Source organism: Ahaetulla prasina, chromosome 2 (genome assembly GCF_028640845.1).
Source record: "Ahaetulla prasina isolate Xishuangbanna chromosome 2, ASM2864084v1, whole genome shotgun sequence".
NCBI classification, from domain to species: domain Eukaryota; kingdom Metazoa; phylum Chordata; class Lepidosauria; order Squamata; family Colubridae; genus Ahaetulla; species Ahaetulla prasina.
Genome location: NC_080540.1, coordinates 19079331 through 19100070, shown reverse-complemented (window position 1 = coordinate 19100070; position 20740 = coordinate 19079331). Strand labels below are relative to the sequence as shown.

Sequence of the window (20740 nt, the reverse complement as noted above, 5' to 3'; positions counted from 1 at the left end):
AGAATCTTGTAAGTCTAAAAGTATATCTCTTCCCCCCCCACTCCTCTTTACAGTCCAAGAAGCTAGGAGAGTCCCTTCTGAGATGTTTGCCATGCCTCACTGTGGGCTTAGGTGCCTTTTAACTGACCATTGCCTAACCTGTGCCCAGTGGTGAGATTCAAATAATTTAACAACCGGTTCTCTGCCCTAATGACCAGCTGGATAGTCATGTGACCATGGCCAACACAACGTCACTCACGTCGTTGGGCGCTTCACCTTAGCTGTTTAGCTGTTACAATGTAATAAACCAGAGAGGCAGTTTCTGTAAGCAGGGCAATAAAGATTAGGCTAGAAATAACACCAGAATGTTTCCTTTCTGCCTTCCTTACAGGATTAGCCCTGTAAAGTGGAAAAAAACAAAATAAGATTTCTTCCATCAACCGGGTCTCCGAACTGCTTAGAAAGTTTACAACCGGTTCTCCCGAATACAGTAGGTGGAAACTGGCTGAATCCCACCACTGCCTGTGCCTCTTCCTCCTGTCTCCCAAGGCCATTCTCACTGCCATTAAAATGCCCTTCCACACTTTCACTAATAATGCAGCAACGGCTGGAGGCGAGAGTGAAAATTGCTGTAAGACTGTTGAATAACCTTGTGTACTTAGAATGATAGTTCTCAGGGTTGCTACAAAAAATATATATTAATAACCAGTAATTCTAGGGGAATTCTAGTGGAAGAAGGATTAGGGGAGACATGATAGCAGTGTTCCAATATCTCAGGAGCTGCCACAAAGAAGAGGGAGTCAAGCTCTTCTCCAAGGCATCTGAGAGTAGGACAAGAAGCAATGGGTGGAGACTAATCAAGGAGAGATGCAACTTAGAACTAAGGAGAAATTTCTTGACAATTAGAACAATTAATCAGTGGAACAACTTGCCTCCAGAAGTTGTGAATGCTCCAACACTGGAAATTTTTAAGAAGAGGTTGGATAACCATCTGTCTGAAGTGCCTGATCAGGGAATTGGACTAGAAGACCTCCAAGGTCCCCTCCAACTCTGTTATTCTATTCTATTCTATTCTAATTCCATTATTTTATGAACTTTAACTAGGCCAAGAAAGAATTTGTATATACAGTGGTACCTCACTGTTAATTGGTTCCAGGAGGCGCAATGAGTACCAAAAACCATAAGGAATAATATAATCAGTTACAAGACAGCTGACACTGACATGTTCTAGCTAGTGTGTTGAGTATCGAACAAATTATGACTATCGGGGCAAAAATTTTGCATCAAAATGCATTGAGTACCAAATGCAATGAGTTTCAAAGCAATTGAGTATCACGGGACCGCTGTACAAATGTATGTATATGTATGTGTATATGGCCTTTTGAAAGGGCCTGAAAACCTTGCTCTGCCAACTAGCTTTGGGCCCTGATGGGGATGTTCCAATTTGGAGGTGGTCCTTTAATCTCTTGCGAATCTTCAATGTTTTAATTTTAATTCTGAGTGTTTTTAATGTTTCAAATGCTTTCACTGTTTTACGTGGTGCTTTAAAGATGTCATAAATTGCCCAGAGTTGCTGGACAGAGAGATAGGTAACATATAAATTTAATAAATAAATAAAGGCATGTAGATGCTTGGGAAAAACAAGGAGGAGAGAAGACACTACTGTAAAAGAAAGACAAAATTAAGAGCGGGCATAAAATGATGCACTAGCACTGATGATGTGACCTCGTTTGGTAATGAAACATCTGCAAAAAAACCCAACCAAGTTCTGAGAGCACCAAGGACGCCTCGTTTCAACCCTGAGGCCTGAGCTACAAATATTCTCCTTTATTGATAAAACAACTAAACAAACAAAAAATGGCTATTACGTGCGACACTGACAATATTAGGTTTTCAAATTTATTTGTTTGTTTATTAGGCTTGTTTGCCACTCAACTTTATTTCTTGTCCTCTAACTTCCTTCACCAATTCCCTACCCATCCCTTTCCCCCTTCTTCTTGGGAATAATTTGGCATACACAGATTCTTCTCCTTTGCAACTTTGGACCAAGCATCTGAGAAAGTAGATTGAAATCCACAGAAATGCATATAGTGGTAAATATAGACCAATCTCCAAGGTACCACTAGATTCTTGTTACTTGGATGGCTGCAAAAAAAACAATATTTTGAAACATGAATTGGAAATACATGATAAATAAAAATAAACATGGCTACATCTCCAGGAAATGTTATGATGTTTGTGAAACACTAGAGGGAATCATAACACCAAGCACCAAGCCAAGGGACCACAACAGACCCATACAGTAATAATGAATTCCTCAATTTATTTGGACAGCTTACAACATTCAACTGATCTGTACTGGTGATTATCCTAGTAAGTTGCTTTTGTGTGGCATACTTAAAGATGGACAGCCATTAATTCATAGGATCAGCCAACGGTGGTAATATTAGCATTCTTTATCCAGCTGAGCTGATTTAATTCCTAAAATATGTATAATACTGAAACCGCCATAATCAAGTTTTCTTGGCATCCCAAAAGCAGTCACACTGTAGACGCCAGGGAGTCTTACAAATTCTGGTTCTATCTGTAATGTACCATAATGCACTCTGGTCATCTCCAGAGAACAGGAAGTGGTGGGTGGTTGCTTAACAATTGTTGAAGTGTTCCCCTGTGATTTTTCTGTAGCTCCATTCATGGAGATATCATAGTGGTTACTGAATGTGCCTATTTCCTGGGTTCGAACAGTACGCTGAATCATAAATTAACCAGCTGATCCTAGGTCAGAAACTCTCCAAACCTCGTCTATGCTATAATTAATTAAGCTTACTCTAATATTCCTATCACCCATCTCCTCCCACTTATGACTGTATGATTGTAACTTGTTGCTGTATCCTTACGATTTATATTGATTGTTTCCTAGTATGATTTGATTGCTTATTTGCACCCTATGATTATCATTAAGCATTGTACCTTCTGATTCTTAACAAACATATCTTTTCTTTTTATGCACACTGAGAGCATACACACCAAAGACAAATTCCTTGTGTGTCCAATCACACTCGGCCAATAAAGAATTCTAATTCTAATATATTTTGCAAATAATGTTAAGTGAGCTCTGTTGACTGATGTTTTTTTGGGGAAACTGAAATGGCTTTTTATAATCTTGGACATTTGTTACTTGGATTGTAATTCCAATTATTTTTAGTTTTAATTCTTGCATGCCATCCAAAGACATTGTTGTATAAGATAAACAGCCATGTAAAGGATTTAATATAAATAAATCAAATAATGCAGCCACTGTGTTTTTAATTAAATATAGTTAAAGCCTGTGTTGTGAGCACAATCTCAAAGAAGAAGAAACCAGCTTATGAAACATGTAGAATTACCTTCCTCAACTGGAAATGTCCTATGAATGTCCTCGGAAGATGAGTAAGAATTCTGGAATCTGCAGCATCAAGAGTTCCAGATCCTGAAAGGATGCAAAATAAGGAAGCCCAATATGGACCATCATTATTCAAACCATCCCCAAAATACACATAACAAGTTTGTCGACAATCATCTCATACCCTGCAAAATGTTAATCTGAGCAAAATATTAATTCTCACCATTCGGTTCCCATCTTCTCTTCATCTTCCATTTATCCATAAAATCAGATGCCTCTATTGTCTCCAAGGAATTATTGACTCAATCAACACATTTAAAAAAAAAAAAACATCTGGCTGCCAATTCTTTTATTAAAACTCCAAAATTAATGAGGGAGACAGGATCAAATGCAAATCTCTCTCTTTAGTCATCTACAAAATGTTTTGGGGTACTCCAAATCTTTTGCAAAACATGCTTAATTAGATCCTTTAAGATTCTCTCTGGTTAGTTTTAAATTTGGTTACATTTCCATGGTTTGGCATTTTGTACAAACTCTACTCGCTTGGTTGGCTTATAAGTCAGCATTTTTTAAGATCTCATAAAAGGTTTAATTCAAAAACTAAATTAAAAATACAGTATTAGTTTAAGTAAAAGCCAGGGAGCTCAAACAGGGACTTATTGATTTCTATTTTTATTGCCTACATTTTGAGGCCAGGTTTCTAGATGAAAAATATCTAATGTGATGTAAATGTAAGCCAATCTAATACAATGCCAATCTAACACAAAATATATGCAAGCAATTGATCTAAGATGTTGATTAAGCATCAATAAAGCCAATCGTTGTATGAGGTGCAATGACAATAAAGTAAACTAAGCTAAACTGTAACACCAACATCCACAGTGAGTAATTCAGTGTGTGGCTAGGTTTTTTTTAAAAAATCCAAGCTTGGAATCATTAGTAGCACAGTTCAAAATAGAACTATGGCAAGGCTGCCACTGCTGTATAATATATAGCCCTCGCCATCACACCTTAAAAAGAATATAGAGATAGAAAAGCTGCAAAAAAAGCGGCAGAGAGAGATCATAATATTCAAAATCAAAATTACTGGCTAAAATTAAATGCATGCAGATGCAGACTGCAGCATTCTCCACCATCTATCCTTCTCATCTTTCCTATTATCTATTTCCTTATCTTCTTAAGACTATAACATTGTTGCTTGTATCTTATGATTTATATTGATTGTTTTGTTTAATATCCTACCGTAGTATGATTTATGTTGATTGCTTATTTAGTATCCTATCACTATCACTGTTGTATCTTATGATATATGATGAATGTATTTTTATTATGATGATGACCATGACTGATCACTTGTTGCTTGTACGTACAGTAAGAGCTTATGCACTGGAGACAAACTCCTTGTGTGTCCAATCACACTTGGCCAATAAAGAATTATATTCTACTAAGTCAAGGATAGCCAGTAGCGATGGCTTTATTCAAAGGGGACTGAATTAGTTCATGGCAGATCAGATGGCTATTTCTTACCTCTTTTAATATTGCCTTCTGGGGAGTGACAACAGAAGGGATCCATCACCCTCCAGTCTTGACTTGAGAACTTCCTGAATATAAAGTTAGCTACATCACACAAAACATTTATGACCTGCTTCAGCAGACTTCTTCTCATGTTTTTGGTTATAGAAATATTCTTGGTCCCAAACTATTCATTCAGATATCTATGGAGCTTCTCAGTCATCCAGGTCATGGTTGTCCCAAAGGTGCTTTTCCAAAAGTCAACTGGACTTTCTTGGGGGGTTTGGGTTTTTTTTTGAAAATGAAGAAGCTTCTTGGATGAGAAGTGAAACGTTTTCAAAGAAAAAAACCCAAGAAAGTCCAGTTGTCTTTTGAAAAGACATTCAGAAAAGACATTTGGGACATTCAGTCAGATAGGCTTCCCAAGATGCCTTTGTCAGCGAGAGAATATTATTAATTAATTTGTTTGCTTGTTTGTTTAATGTGCTCTCAAGAAAAATGTGGAATGACATCTTGGTTATGGGTAGATCTCCCGCCTGCCTTTTATTCAGGACAAGCTATTCCAAGATAGTTCCTCCATGATTGATTGATTGATTTTATTTAATTCATTTATGTGCTCTCAAGAAAAAAGTGGAATGCCACCTTGGTTGTGGATAGATCTCCCATCTGCCTTTAATTGAAGACAAGCTATCCCAAAATAGCTCCTCCATGAACCTTAGAGCTTCTTTTGGCAAGCAACATCAGAAAGAACTTTTTGCTTAAGTGTACTTGAGTTCTAAATGATCTTCCTGGATCCTTAGAACAACTCTGAAAGATGGATCTTCATCAGCTCTCAGTCATGCTGATGGACTGCACCAAGAAAACCATTGGCTCCAGCTCAGCGTGGCAATGTGGGACGCAAAAAAACCAATCTGTAGTAATGCCGTCCCTGGCTGGCTTGGAAGATATGCAAAATCTCACATGTATTCAGAAAACAGTGTCTCCCGAATCACACTGTGAAAATCCTGGATGTTTGATTTTACAACGGTTACATTTCTTGTCCATATAGTATTTAAATATGGAATGCCTATAAGTAGTCCTCAACTTACGAACACAGTTGGGATCAGAATTTCAACTGCTAAGTAAGCTGGTCATGCCTAATTTTCCCTTTTTTTTGGCCGTCTTTTTTAAGCAAATCATTACAGCTGTTACAAATCCAGTTTCTCCGGTTGACTTTGCTTGTTGAACACCAGCTGAGGTCCCAAATGATGATCACACAACTCTGGGATGCTGCAACCAATCTAGGAGGGTTGTCAAGTGTCCAAATTTTGATCACCTGACTGTGAGGTGCTGCAACAGACATATGTGTGAGGACCAGTTTTAAATTTTATTGTAACTTCTTGTGGCCATTAAACAAATAGTTGTAAGTCGAGGACTACCTGTATTTAGAGCCCGTAGTATGATCATCACAGGTGAGGGGAGAAGAGACAGCTTTTGTGCTTGAAGGCCGGACGGAAGAATTGTGTGTGATGCTGTGAATTTTATAAAGTACCCAGCAGCTTTTAGTATTTACGATCTAGCACAGTGTCCCAAAGGTGCTTTCCCCCCCACCCCACGCCGCACCATCCAGTCAGAGCTGAAGAAACTTCTCGGATGAGAAGCAAAACGGCTTCAAAGAAAAACCAGAAAGTCCAGCTGCCTCTTGAAAAAAAAGCACCTTTGGGACAACCATGACCTGGGTGACTGTGAATCTCCATAGACATCTAGAATAGAATAGAATAGAATAGAATAGAATAGAATAGAATAGAATAGAATAGAATAGAATAGAATAGAATAGAATAGAATTTTTATTGGCCAAGTGTGATTGGACACACAAGGAATTTGTCTTGGTGCATATGCTCTCAGTGTACATAAAAGAAAAGATACGTTCATCAAGGTATAACATTTACAACACAATTGATGGTCAATATATCAATATAAATCATAAGGATTGCCAGCAACAAGTTATAGTCATACAGTCATAAGTGGAGATTGGTGATGGGAACTATGAAACGATTAATAGTAGTGCAGATTCAGTAAATAGTCTGACAGTGTTGATGGAATTATTTGTTTAGCAGAGTGATGGCCTTCGGGAAAAAACTGTTCTTGTGTCTAGTTGTTCTGGTGTGCAGTGCTGTACAGCATCGTTTTGAGGGTAGGAGTTGAAACAGTTTATGTCCAGGATGCGAGTGATCTGCAAATATTTTCACGGCCCTCTTCTAGCTCTTCTAGCACAGTGGCTCTCAACCTTTTCTTCCATACAGAACCTCTTTAAATATCTTTTGTGGCCAGAGACCCCTCAAGACTTAGCTCAAGATTTAAACCATAAATCATTTCTTCAAGACTTTGGGGAGTCCCTATGATGACATTTCTCCTCCACACACACCCCCACACACCTTTAGAACCACTGATCTAGCACTAACATGGGTGCTTACTCCTTAGAGGAAACATAACATGTAAAACACTGCCAGCCACCTCCCCCAACCTGATCCTTTTTCCAGGTGTGTACAAGCCCCACCAGAGCCAGAGTGGCTGTGGATGAGGCAACCTGGCATGTGTGAATTGTGGAGGGGGCACGTGTTTGCTCAAAGGTCTGAGGAATGGAAGAGCTACGGCGGCGGGACGGGTCAATGGATTCCATGCATCGGCTATTACGGATTCGAGAAGGCCCCGTCTGATTCTACGGAGCAGAATCCACTCGTCGGTCTCCGGCCACCTTCTGGGGGTCCAGAACCTACGAGCCCTGAAATAATAGGAAACATCTCAAATGAAACATTTGCGACAGACCAACTCCTCCCTTCCTGTCTTCACCGCCAGCCTTCCCCCCCCCCCGCCGCATTTGTCTGCTGCCCGCCCCGCCCCGCCCCTTTTCATTGTCCTCCCCTTCTGTTTATACACAAAGACCCCCCGATCCTCCCCCTTTCCTCTTTCTTCCTGTCTTCGGGCTCCGTCCTTCCCTTCGCTTTCGATCTTTCCTCCCCTTCACATTCCCTCCTTCCTTCTCTCTCTCTCTCTCTCTCTCTCTCTCTCCCTCTCTCTCTCCCGTCTCCCTTCTACACTGAAAGGATTTGAGCAGCCGGGCGAAGGTGGAGCTCGGCGGCAGAGGATTAGAAGTGGATGAGCTCAGAGACCGGCAGAGATTTTTTCCCCACCCCGCCGCCGTGTGCCGTCGCCTCGCCTCGCGGACGCGTCTCCTTGGAAAGCAGCCGAAGAAAGAAGAAGAAGAAGAAAAGGAAAAGGATCGGAGCGCCCCAACCCTTCACCTCCAGCAAGAACCCTGACTCAGATCCGCCTAAAACCCTCCCTTCCGTTGAACTGGGGGGAGGAAAAGAAAAAAAAAAGGAAGAGAAAGCGAGGCGGCTGAAAAAAAGAAATCCCCTTCATTCCGAGCCAACGGACCGGCTGGAGCCAGACAAGCTTCCTCCAAGCCATGGACCAAGCGAAGGATCTTCTAGCCTCTCGCCTCTCTCGGGCTTTCAAGATCCAGCTGGCTTGAAAAGCGTACGTAGAGCGAGAGATCCATTGCTTTGCTCCGTGGTTCGAGGGATCGGGGGATTCCTGGCGGCTAGGAGGAATCGACGACCCAGATCTTCAGTTGGGGTTCTCCTCAGATGGTGTGGGGAGTGGGATCCCCATCTGGTCAGCCTCCAGATCCCGTCTGATTTTCCTCTGGATCTTTGAAGCATTCCGCGGGAGGCGGTAAGTGGAGGGAAAGAAAGGATCTTTGGGTCGCCCTCTCCTGGATGTACAATACACGTGTTGCTCCCTTTCTGACGTTTCTACGGATCCAGCTCTCATTCTCCGGAAGAGAACTAACCCAGCTCCTCAAAGGGTGTGTGGTTTTTTTCATCTCCTGCATCGCTTTTGTATATCTGGGGACTGTGGGACACATTAACGTTTACTAAGAAGATTATTTTAAGGCTTCTTTTCCAAATTCTTGGAGGTATCAGTTCTTGGAAGTCTCTGGATGTACACAATTCTTTTTCAGGGAAAATGACCAAGCAGCATTAATCTTTTGGGCTCCTAGATTCTAAGTGAACTCTGGTTAGATGTCTTGGCGTTCCACAATATAAAAGTTGGATTGTGGTACCAAAACCTACTTGCTGTTGCCATTTGTTCCATCCGTTGTTTTTGTAGGCTTTTGAACAGCTGGAATTAACGTGAAATTCTCTCTTGGATTCCGGTAATTTTGAATTATATTTATCTTATTATTGGCCTATCTATCTATCTATCTATCTATCTATCTATCTATCTATCTATCTATCTATCTATCTATCTATCTATCTATCACAAGCCCCTTCCTGTCCAACTTTGGGGGTTTCCTTGGATCAACCCAGAATCTCTTTTCTTTAATAACGTTCAGTTTCATCCTGATTGGCTTTTGAAAATTCCTAATGTTTATCACTCTTGCTACATTTCTTGTAAAATTCATCAAAATCTGCCAGTTTGCCAGTTACGGGTTCTCGAAAACCACCTCCCAGTCTAGTTTCAGACTAAAGACATGTCCGCGATCGCTCTAGAGATCTGTGCAAACATTTGTGTCTGAAGCGCCAATTTTATTTAAACAGACCACGAGAAGGGAAAGGGAAATCCACTCTATTCCTCCCGGATCCCCTTTGTTTGCAATCAGATCCCCTCTCTGGGGTGAAAAGCCTCCTCTATACTCTTGCTGCAATCCTCTACACCCCTTGCCTGTGAGTAATTCTCGCTGCATGTTTATTTCGGAGCTGATGGTATAAAACTCCTCTGTAAATAAACCTGCCCCATTGTCATCCTCTTGCAATGTCCCTCGCCTCTTCTGTACCACTGCACAAGGCATTTTCTTTTTTTAAAAAATCTAGATTGCTTACTCAGGCACAACTATGTTCCTTACATTCTTTTTTTTTTATTAACAGCCATTAAGACAGGTTAGATTAGTACACTGATAGTAACACAAAAACACATGGAAGGAAGCTGGGTTTGTTTTGTTTTTAAAAAAATCCCCTTTAGTTCCTCTTCTCCTTTTTCATGCTCTTTCAGCCTTTAACTGCCCTCACACTGGCCATCAAGATGGGGGTCAAATCTTGTAAACAAACCTAATCTTTGCCTTGCAAGGATGCCTGGATTCCTTGTGTAAAGAGCCCCCTCCCACCTCTGTAGAACTGTCACCTCCCCAACACACCAGAGACCGTGTGTGTGACATGAGTTGGAAAGAGTGAGCGGATGAGGAGAGGGAGGAGGAAGGAGGAAAAACATCAAAGGTTGAGCCTGAAGGAAGCCTTTTATCTCTCTCTCCTTCCCTCCCTCTCTTTCTCTCTCTTTCTCTTTCTCTCCCCTCTCTCTTTCTCATAGCTAAAGGGACTTAATTTTGCAATATCTTCTGACAGATCATCTTCCTCTTCCTGATCCTTTAAGCTACTCTTTCCCCTTTTCTTTCTTCTGAATGCATTCCACCTACTCTCCCACTTTTCCTTCTCCTTTCCCAATCCAGCTCTCCCTCATTCCACCTCCATCTGTCACTTCCTACCATTTTTATTTCTGAGCCTCCATTTTCTGTTACTCTAATACTGTCTTTCTTCTCCTTTCCAAACCGTTGCCCATTTCTCTAAACCCCCTTCTACTCATTTCCAGGTCCGTTCCAGATCCTCTTCTCTCTCTTTCTTCACTCCCCCTTTTATTCCATTTTTTCCCCTTGTCTCTTTTGTTTTTGTGCTGCTTTTCGTGTTAAGTTGCTCTCCCAAGCCCCTTTTCCCCCTCCCTCTGTTTTCCCTTGCTTTGTATCTTCTCACTCCTTGAACATCCCACCAAATCTTTTCTTTTCTTTTTCCCCCCACTCCTTTTCCCCCCTAGATTTCCCTCCTGTTTCCTGCTATCTCACATCTCCAGCAAAGATGTCTTCAACTCCTCCACTGCCAGAATGGAAACTCCAGTTACTGGAGCGTCGGCGAAAGGAGGAAGAGGAGGCTCGGCAGCGGGAACAGGAGCAGCAAGACCGCATGGCTAAGATGCCAGCTTGGAAACGGGAAATCATTGAACGACGCCGGGCGAAGCAAGGTTCAAGCACTTCTTTTTCTGAACCAAGCGGACCAGGGGAAACGGAGAGCGGCCCATCCTCCGTGCCTGCTGCAACCTCGTCCTACCGAGAGGGGGAGCCGGAGAGTTCTGTGCTACAGGAGAAGATTGGGCCAGTCCACCAAAATCCTTTCATTCAGCTAGAGAAGCGCCGCCATCATCATGAGTCTGGCCCTCCAGAAAATGAACTTGCAAACACCAAAGCTAAGCAAATAGTGGATCTGTGTGGGCAGATTCCAGGCGTCCGGACCCTGAGGGCAGACAATGTCATTATAATTGAAACAGCCCACGGGGCGCCACCGGCACAGTTGGCTAGTGATCGCCACTCGGGAGAAGCCAAATCTGGCAGCATGGAGTCACTCAATGAGCTGCTGGCCCGCCGTGGGGGCAGTGTGACTGAGATCCGTGCAGGGGAGGTCTTCATCGTCAAGTCGGCTTTGAGCCGCAGCGTGGAGGATCTCAATGCTGTGGGCCGAGCTGAGCATCGGGCATCGCTGCCAGAGCAGCGCCAAGGACGGGTGAGCAAACTCCTCAGCCGGTTCAGCCAAGAGGACGGTGGAGGGATGGTGATGCCTTCGCCCCCGGTGAAATCTCTCAGCACCGAGAATTTAACCGAAAGCAGCAGCTTTGGAGGAAAGAAGCCAGTCCATTCTCCAGCAGACCCCATCTTGGCCCGGCTGCCCTGTGTTAATCGCCTCCCCAGTCCTCCCTGTGACCTCCCGGGACTGACACGCCCAGGACCTTGCACGGTGGCATCTTATCGAAGCCAATTTGAAGCTAAATCAAGCAGTGGGGAAGGCTGGCCAGATAGTCCCCCAAGGCGCTCACCCACCGGGAAAAGATGGGGAAGGGAGGCTGTGTCCCCAGATAGAGGAGCCAGGATGGAGAGCAGTGATTTGGAGGCGGCAGTGGAATGCCACTCGGCTGAGGATGATGTCCAGGGCAAAGCATTGGCTAACCTGCGCCTCCACTCCAGGAACTCCTTCATGGTTGTGCCACTGAGGGCTTCGGCCTCCCCTCCCCCAGAACCCAAACAGGAAGCCAGCCCTTCTCCTCCTTCAGCCAAGCCCCCAGTCCCCACTTCCTGCTCTTCACCCAGCTGTGAACAACTTCTCCCTGACGCTGTGGAGGAGCTGCCACCGCCCGAGGCTGAGGCCATGAGACGCAGCGGCAACAGCAAAGTTAAGGAGGATGTCAAGATGGGAGGCCTGGGCCGGGTCTCATCTCCCCATCCAGCCATGCAGCGTCGCAGTGGCAACACCATCACAATCAATCCTCGGAAGGCCCCTGTGTCACCTGTCGCAGCTGTGGAGAATGGCCTCGAGAGCTCCCCGCCAATGGCCACGATGCCCATGAAGAAGCGCTACCCCACAGTGGAAGAGATCCAGGTGATTGGAGGCTACCTCTCCCTGCAGAGATCGTGTCTTGCAAAGAACGACCGGCATCGGAAAAAGGTAGGTGATCCTCCAAGCCCTTCTGAAGGCCAGCTTTGCAGCTGTTTACATTTCATAAACGTCTGCACTTTTGCATTTGTCACATTCTAAGGCCTTTGAGTGGCCACAACTTTTTCAGGTGCTTGGTTTGCTAGCTACACCCACCACAACCACCAACCTGTGACTGCTATTACCTTTTCCTGCATTCTTGTTCCTTTATTCCTCCGACACTATTGGAGATATTTTTTTACCTCAGAAAGTGAATATTTCTAGAACAATTCAATTTCTAGAAATTCTTGTTGCAGGATGCAGGATTCAGTTCAAAGCTGGTAACCAAACTACTCTTTTGCCTTATTAGAACTTGGTATTTTTGAATGTAATACAAAACCTTGGCTTCTGTAAGGCAGATCCCTAAAATTCCTCCCCTTTTTCAGATGAGCAAATGAAGCAAAGAAAATTGAGTTTGTTCTTGGTTGGCACACATGTTCAGGACACACAAGGCTATAAATCCCTGTCTCAAACTCAGTGCTTTAGCCTAGGGTCCCTGACTTTCCATTGACAATGCACTTGTAATACTAACCTTTCCTTTTATGCTAACTACAATAGTGCAAAATATTTTTTTTGTCTGTTGAAAGGTCCTCAGGATACAGGGCAATTTCACACCCTGCCACACACAGTAAAACAATTAATATCTAGTACCTATGAGCACTTGTTCCACAGAGGTCAGTGAGGTTGCCTCCAAACTGAAGGCTTGGGAGATCCACCTCTTCAAGGATTTGGGAGGCTGCTGTTTTCTCTGAACGAGCTTTCCACAGTAAGAACAAAGATGGAAGGAGCCGTACAGAAAAGCAACACCACCGTCCCAAAATTCCATGAATGATTAATTCTTCATCCAGTCACGCTGTCTTTTTCTTCCTCTGTGCTATATTGCCCCCAGTTGCTCTGTGTTTATCTCTTCCACACGGTTCTTCCTTTTAATTTCCTCCTTACCTTGAGTTGTCAGCAATGCTCAGAGGAAGACATCCTGCAAATTGCATTAAGGTTTCCTAAGGTACGATTAAAAAAAAAACATGCTGGATTTGAGGCTTAAACCATAGTTCTTAGGTAAGGATGTTTTTGTGCAAGTTGCAAAGTACTCTTTGGAGCTTCTCTTGCAGGTTTCAGGGTTCACACGACGCCTAATCAAAAGGAAATAACTAATATAGGCAGGTAGAATTATTTTATTCATTTGCAAATTAGTTTCGCAGGCCAATCTTTAATGTCCTTTAGACATATGTGACATTTAAAGGCAGACCTCAGGAGTGGCAACTATAGGCCAGCTCTTTTGTTGTGTTGACTGCCTTTTCCAAGCACACTTCCAGAATACAAATCTTTGCTTGCTTCAAAGGGTGATCAATATCATGGTTGTAGTTAATATGCAAACCACCTGTTCATCTGAAATTTCACCGGGTGTTGGCTGTGACGTCTTGAAAGCAATTCCTGCTAAAAAGTCACCTGTTCCTATTATGGAATGAGACATTAAGCACTTTACTGAACTTTAGCATCCATTCTCCAAAGTATTTATTGATGGGGTATGTGTGCTACCAAATCCATATAGATTCACAGTGGTTCATGGCGCATGAACAAGCTGACAACATAACATTCTTAGTTAATTCTAAACCAGTAACGAAATCTTACAATAGTGGGAATCCCATGATTCACATATGACACTCAACCACTTTACCATTTTTTCTAAGCAACATATACCTTAACACGCCCCCATATTAAATGATAGGATAGAATAGAGACATCATCTAAGAAAAGAAAAGTTTGTGTTTCCCAAGGAGCATGTCAAAGATGGAGGGTTTTTTTGAAGCTAAAATACTTTTTTTCAGCTGAATATGACATTCGAGCACAGATTTTCACATATTCTGCTAGAACCAAGCATTGGGGTGGAGACTGAGGACTAGAAACCCTGTTCACTGCTGAGCACGGCAGGATAAAGAAATTGTGAAGAAAGGTGATTAGACTTCCCCCAAACAGTGTCTCCCCTTAACTTTGCTTTCCTTCATCATCAGCTTTCTAAGTGCTTGCTTAGAAACATTCTCAATTTTCAGAGGACAGTATGGTAAAAATATGAGCAGAAGAATTAAACACCTGTATACCATTACTTTCTATCAGCCAATTCTCCCATTTAAGATTGTAATGCTGCTTTAAAATGGTTGTGAAAGTTCTTAGACACAGCACGCTATTAAGCGTGTTGTTTTTCCCTCAAAGCGTATATGTGCAGATCAGGTGTGTATTTTAAGGATGATGTATGATCTGGGCCTGTTACCAATTTTCCTGCCTCCAAATGAAAGTGGAATGGCAGGAAACATGTGTAGGTGCCAATTGGACCATTTAATAAGAAGATTGACTGAGGTATAGGGCTGGCAAAGCAGAAGTATATAAAAAGCCAGATGAGGTGAGAATGTAAAGAAGTCTCAAGAGTAAGTGATATAAAGACAAGAGAAGGCATGGTCAGAGCAGAGCCAAGGAATGGCCTGTAGCAGCCATGCATTTACATTTTAATGGAATAAGATCCACTATGAGATTTCCAGGTAGAACTTAAGATGGGAAATGCATTCTCACGTTGAGGTTCCGTTGTGACTTTGAGAGACAAAGGGATGTCTGGTCATTTGTACTCCCTATCTGCAAAATTCATTTGGTGGCGTAAAGATCAGTCATAACTGGACACCATATTAATTAGCTGGAAATTATATTAGCATCAACAAAGGTTTCTTCGGTTTTCATCCAAGTCTGGTTGCCTTCCGTTACTTGTACAGGAAAGACAGATCTCTATGGGGTTTTTTTTTGGGGGGGGGGATATGACATTCCCTCTAAAGCAGAGGCATCAAACTCAAGGCCCGAATCCGGCCTGCAGGGTGCTTAGATCTGGCCTGCAGGGATGCTCTGGAAACAGTGAAGGACTGGCCCGCAGTGACTCTGCCAGCGAAAACAGAGCTCGGGAGGGCTGTTTGCAGCCCTCTCAACCTCTGTTTTCGGCAGCGATAGCCTCCTGCAGCCCTCTGCCAGCGAAAATGGAGCTCAGCGTCCCTCAGTGAAATCAGTTTTGACACTCCTGCTCTAAAGTGTCGTGTTTAGCAGCCTAGGTCCAGGCACGTCCACTTGCCCTCTTCCTTGAGTATCAGTTCAACATACTTGAGCCTGAGGATCCAGAATTTGCTGCCCAAAGTTCAGTGCGTGAAAGGGGTTGGTGGTGAGGCTGGCCTTGAGAACATCGTGGTACTGTTTGCACACACATTTCCACAGACGTCTTAAGTCCTCTTCCACAAAAGCCTTTTCAACCTAACAAGTCTATCCCATGGTCTCGGGTCACCAGATACGCCCCAAGCAGAATAGAGGCAGCCTGTTTTTTTCCCTCCCCGTCCATCATAAGAAAGTTATTTAGTTAAATCATTTGCAATTGAAGGGATCTCTGAAGACTTTTTTGTTTTTGTTGTTTTCTGCAGCTGGCTTTAAAGATACTGCTCGCTTTCTAGCCTCTTGTTGTAAATCTCTTCCCCCTCCTCCTTAGGCTTATGAACTGGATTTCTTCTCAGTCTTTCCAATTTCACGGCCAAGAAAATAGCATACATGTGTCGATGAAGTCCCTGGAATCAAGCAAGACTGAAAGGAACTTTGCATTTATAAGCCACGTATAATATCCATGATGATCAATGAATGAAAAGGAGGTGGGGTGCCCGGAGTAACTAGCTAGCAATTTAACTAAATATAGCCCTTACGGAGATCTTTTGTCAGCTTTTCATTATCACTCATTAAGTAGAGCCCTTCTTCTGGTAATTAGTTGCTGCTGGAACATGGGATTCTGTATATTATATTGCACTCAGCTAATAGACGTAAATAGATTTGAAGATTCTTGACTTTTCAAAAGGAACTTTGGCCTTTATATTTAGAAGACAGAGAAGTGGTGGGGGAGAATGGTCATTTTAAAGTACAGTTAAGCATGTTCCAGACTAATGGCTCAGGGTCTCGAGTATCTAGGAAACCACCTGTCAAGCACAGAAAATCAGAAGTTCAGATGAACAGATATAGGTTTTCTGTATGCTGAAACTCTCTACAAGAATCTGAACTACTAATGATCAAAGTGAGTGGTAGATAAGAGTCAGTGGAATTCAAAGTGGGCTGGATTTAGATCCCTTGTGGGCACAAAGGTACTTGAGACTGATGACGTGTTTGACCGCTCCCTCAGGCTCAGACTGGCCACTTCCTACCTCAGCTTTCCACAACCATTTTCTCCTATCCTACCCAAATAACTGGGAAGTACCTCCTGATGGAAATAAGAGCCCAGTGGTGCACACACTCTAAGTGGCCTCTCTTCTCTGGAACAGCTTGTTTCCTGGAACCATATGGTCCCCACCCTCATAAGCCTTCCAGAAGATGATGAAAATGTGACCCATCCAGAGGGCCTTTGGGAGGATTGACGAATCATGATGCCTGTCATCCCTTTGAGGAAGGCCAAATCAAGCAACAAGTACCACCAAGATTCCAAAAATTCTGTTGTTGTAGGCTATCTTAAAAGAATTTTGAAAGCCTGTTCAGAACCTTCAATATCCTCTTCTAAAGACAACAAGGTCAAGGCAGAGCTATTCTGAGTCTCATTTTCTATTTTCCCAGCTGCTATTTCTTCTTCCCCACTTCTCCCTCAAGGCCAGGGCTCAATTTCTTGAAACCATAAAATAGAATAAAATTATTTATTGGCCACACAAAGAATTTGTCTTTGGTGCATATGCTCTCAGTGTACGTCAAAGAAAAGATATATTCGTCAAGAATAATAAGGTACAACACTTAATGATCTCGTGAGTATGAAATCCATAGTGAGTCACAGAGAATAATAAAAAAATAAACCATTAGAGAGCATTTCACCTTCGGCGGCGCCATCTTGGAATTGCCTCTCAATTTAATCATTTTTTGTGTTATAGTTTCACTAATGTTGGAAGATCCAAAGCACCAGATGAGGGATGGATCATTGCGCAGAAAATGTGTCTGTGTGGTTGTTAGGAGTGGAAGACAATTTGAAGGCCTATAATCAGTCTAATCATAAATTAGTTTTGGATTTGTATCTTGTTAAACCCTCTAACGCTGCCTAGAGTCTGGCTGGTTTCAGATGGTTAGATAAATTTTAGAAATAAATTAAAAATAGGGTTACACTTGTAGCTAATGCTATGGCCAAGTAGGGCTGCAGATTGGCTGGAAAAGCGTCTATTTAAATTGCCATTGTCTTTGATATGTAAAAATCAGCTTGGGAATGGTCCAATGGTGGAATTCAAATTTTTTTACTACCGGTTCTGTGGGCGTGGCTTGGTGGGAGTGGCAAGGAAGGATACTGCAAAATCTCCACTCCCACTCCAGGGAAGGATACTGCAAAATCTCCATTCCACCCCACTCTGAGGCCAGCCAGAGGTGGTATTTGCAGTTCTCCAACTACTCAAAATTTCCGCTACTGAATAATAATAATAATAATAATAATAATAATAATAATAATAATAATAATAATAATAATAATAATAATAATAATTCATTTGGTGGCGTAAAGATCAGTCATAACTGGACACCATATTAATTAGCTGGAAATTATATTAGCATCAACAAAGGTTTCTTCGGTTTTCATCCAAGTCTGGTTGCCTTCCGTTACTTGTACAGGAAAGACAGATCTCTATGGGGTTTTTTTTTGGGGGGGGGGATATGACATTCCCTCTAAAGCAGAGGCATCAAACTCAAGGCCCGAATCCGGCCTGCAGGGTGCTTAGATCTGGCCTGCAGGGATGCTCTGGAAACAGTGAAGGACCGGCCCGCAGTGACTCTGCCAGCGAAAACAGAGCTCGGGAGGGCTGTTTGCAGCCCTCTCAACCTCTGTTTTCGGCAGCGATAGCCTCCTGCAGCCCTCTGCCAGCGAAAATGGAGCTCAGCGTCCCTCAGTGAAATCAGTTTTGACACTCCTGCTCTAAAGTGTCGTGTTTAGCAGCCTAGGTCCAGGCACGTCCACTTGCCCTCTTCCTTGAGTATCAGTTCAACATACTTGAGCCTGAGGATCCAGAATTTGCTGCCCAAAGTTCAGTGCGTGAAAGGGGTTGGTGGTGAGGCTGGCCTTGAGAACATCGTGGTACTGTTTGCACACACATTTCCACAGACGTCTTAAGTCCTCTTCCACAAAAGCCTTTTCAACCTAACAAGTCTATCCCATGGTCTCGGGTCACCAGATACGCCCCAAGCAGAATAGAGGCAGCCTGTTTTTTTCCCTCCCCGTCCATCATAAGAAAGTTATTTAGTTAAATCATTTGCAATTGAAGGGATCTCTGAAGACTTTTTTGTTTTTGTTGTTTTCTGCAGCTGGCTTTAAAGATACTGCTCGCTTTCTAGCCTCTTGTTGTAAATCTCTTCCCCCTCCTCCTTAGGCTTATGAACTGGATTTCTTCTCAGTCTTTCCAATTTCACGGCCAAGAAAATAGCATACATGTGTCGATGAAGTCCCTGGAATCAAGCAAGACTGAAAGGAAACTTTGCATTTATAAGCCACGTATAATATCCATGATGATCAATGAATGAAAAGGAGGTGGGGTGCCCGGAGTAACTAGCTAGCAATTTAACTAAATATAGCCCTTACGGAGATCTTTTGTCAGCTTTTCATTATCACTCATTAAGTAGAGCCCTTCTTCTGGTAATTAGTTGCTGCTGGAACATGGGATTCTGTATATTATATTGCACTCAGCTAATAGACGTAAATAGATTTGAAGATTCTTGACTTTTCAAAAGGAACTTTGGCCTTTATATTTAGAAGACAGAGAAGTGGTGGGGGAGAATGGTCATTTTAAGAAGTACAGTTAAGCATGTTCCAGACTAATGGCTCAGGGTCTCGAGTATCTAGGAAACCACCTGTCAAGCACAGAAAATCAGAAGTTCAGATGAACAGATATAGGTTTTCTGTATGCTGAAACTCTCTACAAGAATCTGAACTACTAATGATCAAAGTGAATGGTAGATAAGAGTCAGTGGAATTCAAAGTGGGCTGGATTTAGATCCCTTGTGGGCACAAAGGTACTTGAGACTGATGACGTGTTTGACCGCTCCCTCAGGCTCAGACTGGCCACTTCCTACCTCAGCTTTCCACAACCATTTTCTCCTATCCTACCCAAATAACTGGGAAGTACCTCCTGAAGGAAATAAGAGCCCAGTGGTGCACACACTCTAAGTGGCCTCTCTTCTCTGGAACAGCTTGTTTCCTGGAACCATATGGTCCCCACCCTCATAAGCCTTCCAGAAGATGATGAAAATGTGACCCATCCAGAGGGCCTTTGGGAAGATTGACGAATCATGATGCCTGTCATCCCTTTGAGGAAGGCCAAATCAAGCAACAAGTACCACCAAGATTCCAAAAATTCTATTGTTGTAGGCTATCTTAAAAGAATTTTGAAAGCCTGTTCAGAACCTTCAATATCCTAAAGACAACAAGGTCAAGGCAGAGCTATTCTGAGTCTCATTTTCTATTTTCCCAGCTGCTATTTCTTCTTCCCCACTTCTCCCTCAAGGCCAGGGCTCAATTTCTTGAAACCATAAAATAGAATAAAATTATTTATTGGCCACACAAAGAATTTGTCTTTGGTGCATATGCTCTCAGTGTACGTCAAAGAAAAGATATATTCGTCAAGAATCATAAGGTACAACACTTAATGATCTCGTGAGTATGAAATCCATAGTGAGTCACAGAGAATAATAAAAAAATAAACCATTAGAGAGCATTTCACCTTCGGCGGCGCCATCTTGGAATTGCCTCTCAATTTAATCATTTTTTGTGTTATAGTTTCACTAATGTTGGAAGATCCAAAGCACCAGATGAGGGATGGATCATTGCGCAGAAAATGTGTCTGTGTGGTTGTTAGGAGTGGAAGACAATTTGAAGGCCTATAATCAGTCTAATCATAAATTAGTTTTGGATTTGTATCTTGTTAAACCCTCTAACGCTGCCTAGAGTCTGGCTGGTTTCAGATGGTTAGATAAATTTTAGAAATAAATTAAAAATAGGGTTACACTTGTAGCTAATGCTATGGCCAAGTAGGGCTGCAGATTGGCTGGAAAAGCGTCTATTTAAATTGCCATTGTCTTTGATATGTAAAAATCAGCTTGGGAATGGTCCAATGGTGGAATTCAAATTTTTTTACTACCGGTTCTGTGGGCGTGGCTTGGTGGGAGTGGCAAGGGAAGGATACTGCAAAATCTCCACTCCCACTCCAGGGGAAGGATACTGCAAAATCTCCATTCCCACCCCACTCTGAGGCCAGCCGGAGGTGGTATTTGCCGGTTCTCCAACTACTCAAAATTTCCGCTACTG

The 20740-nt window shown here is 42.7% G+C and overlaps 1 protein-coding gene across 3 annotated transcripts in view; it reads left to right on the top strand.

Annotated features, from left to right (window-relative positions):
- Positions 1–7806: 7806 nt before the first annotated feature.
- The window catches only part of PPP1R18 (protein phosphatase 1 regulatory subunit 18), a 50722-nt gene continuing 37788 nt past the window's right edge, over positions 7807–20740 (top strand). Inside the window, exons 1-2 of one of the 3 annotated variants that reach the window (XM_058169760.1) lie at positions 7807–8590; positions 10721–12396. In XM_058169760.1, the coding sequence (XP_058025743.1) occupies positions 10762–12396 (1635 nt within the window). In that variant the 5' untranslated portion in view covers positions 7807–8590; positions 10721–10761. Of the gene's footprint in view, positions 9075–10720; positions 12397–20740 lie in introns of all 3 variants that reach the window. The other 2 variants (XM_058169759.1, XM_058169758.1) reach the window with 2 other exon arrangements.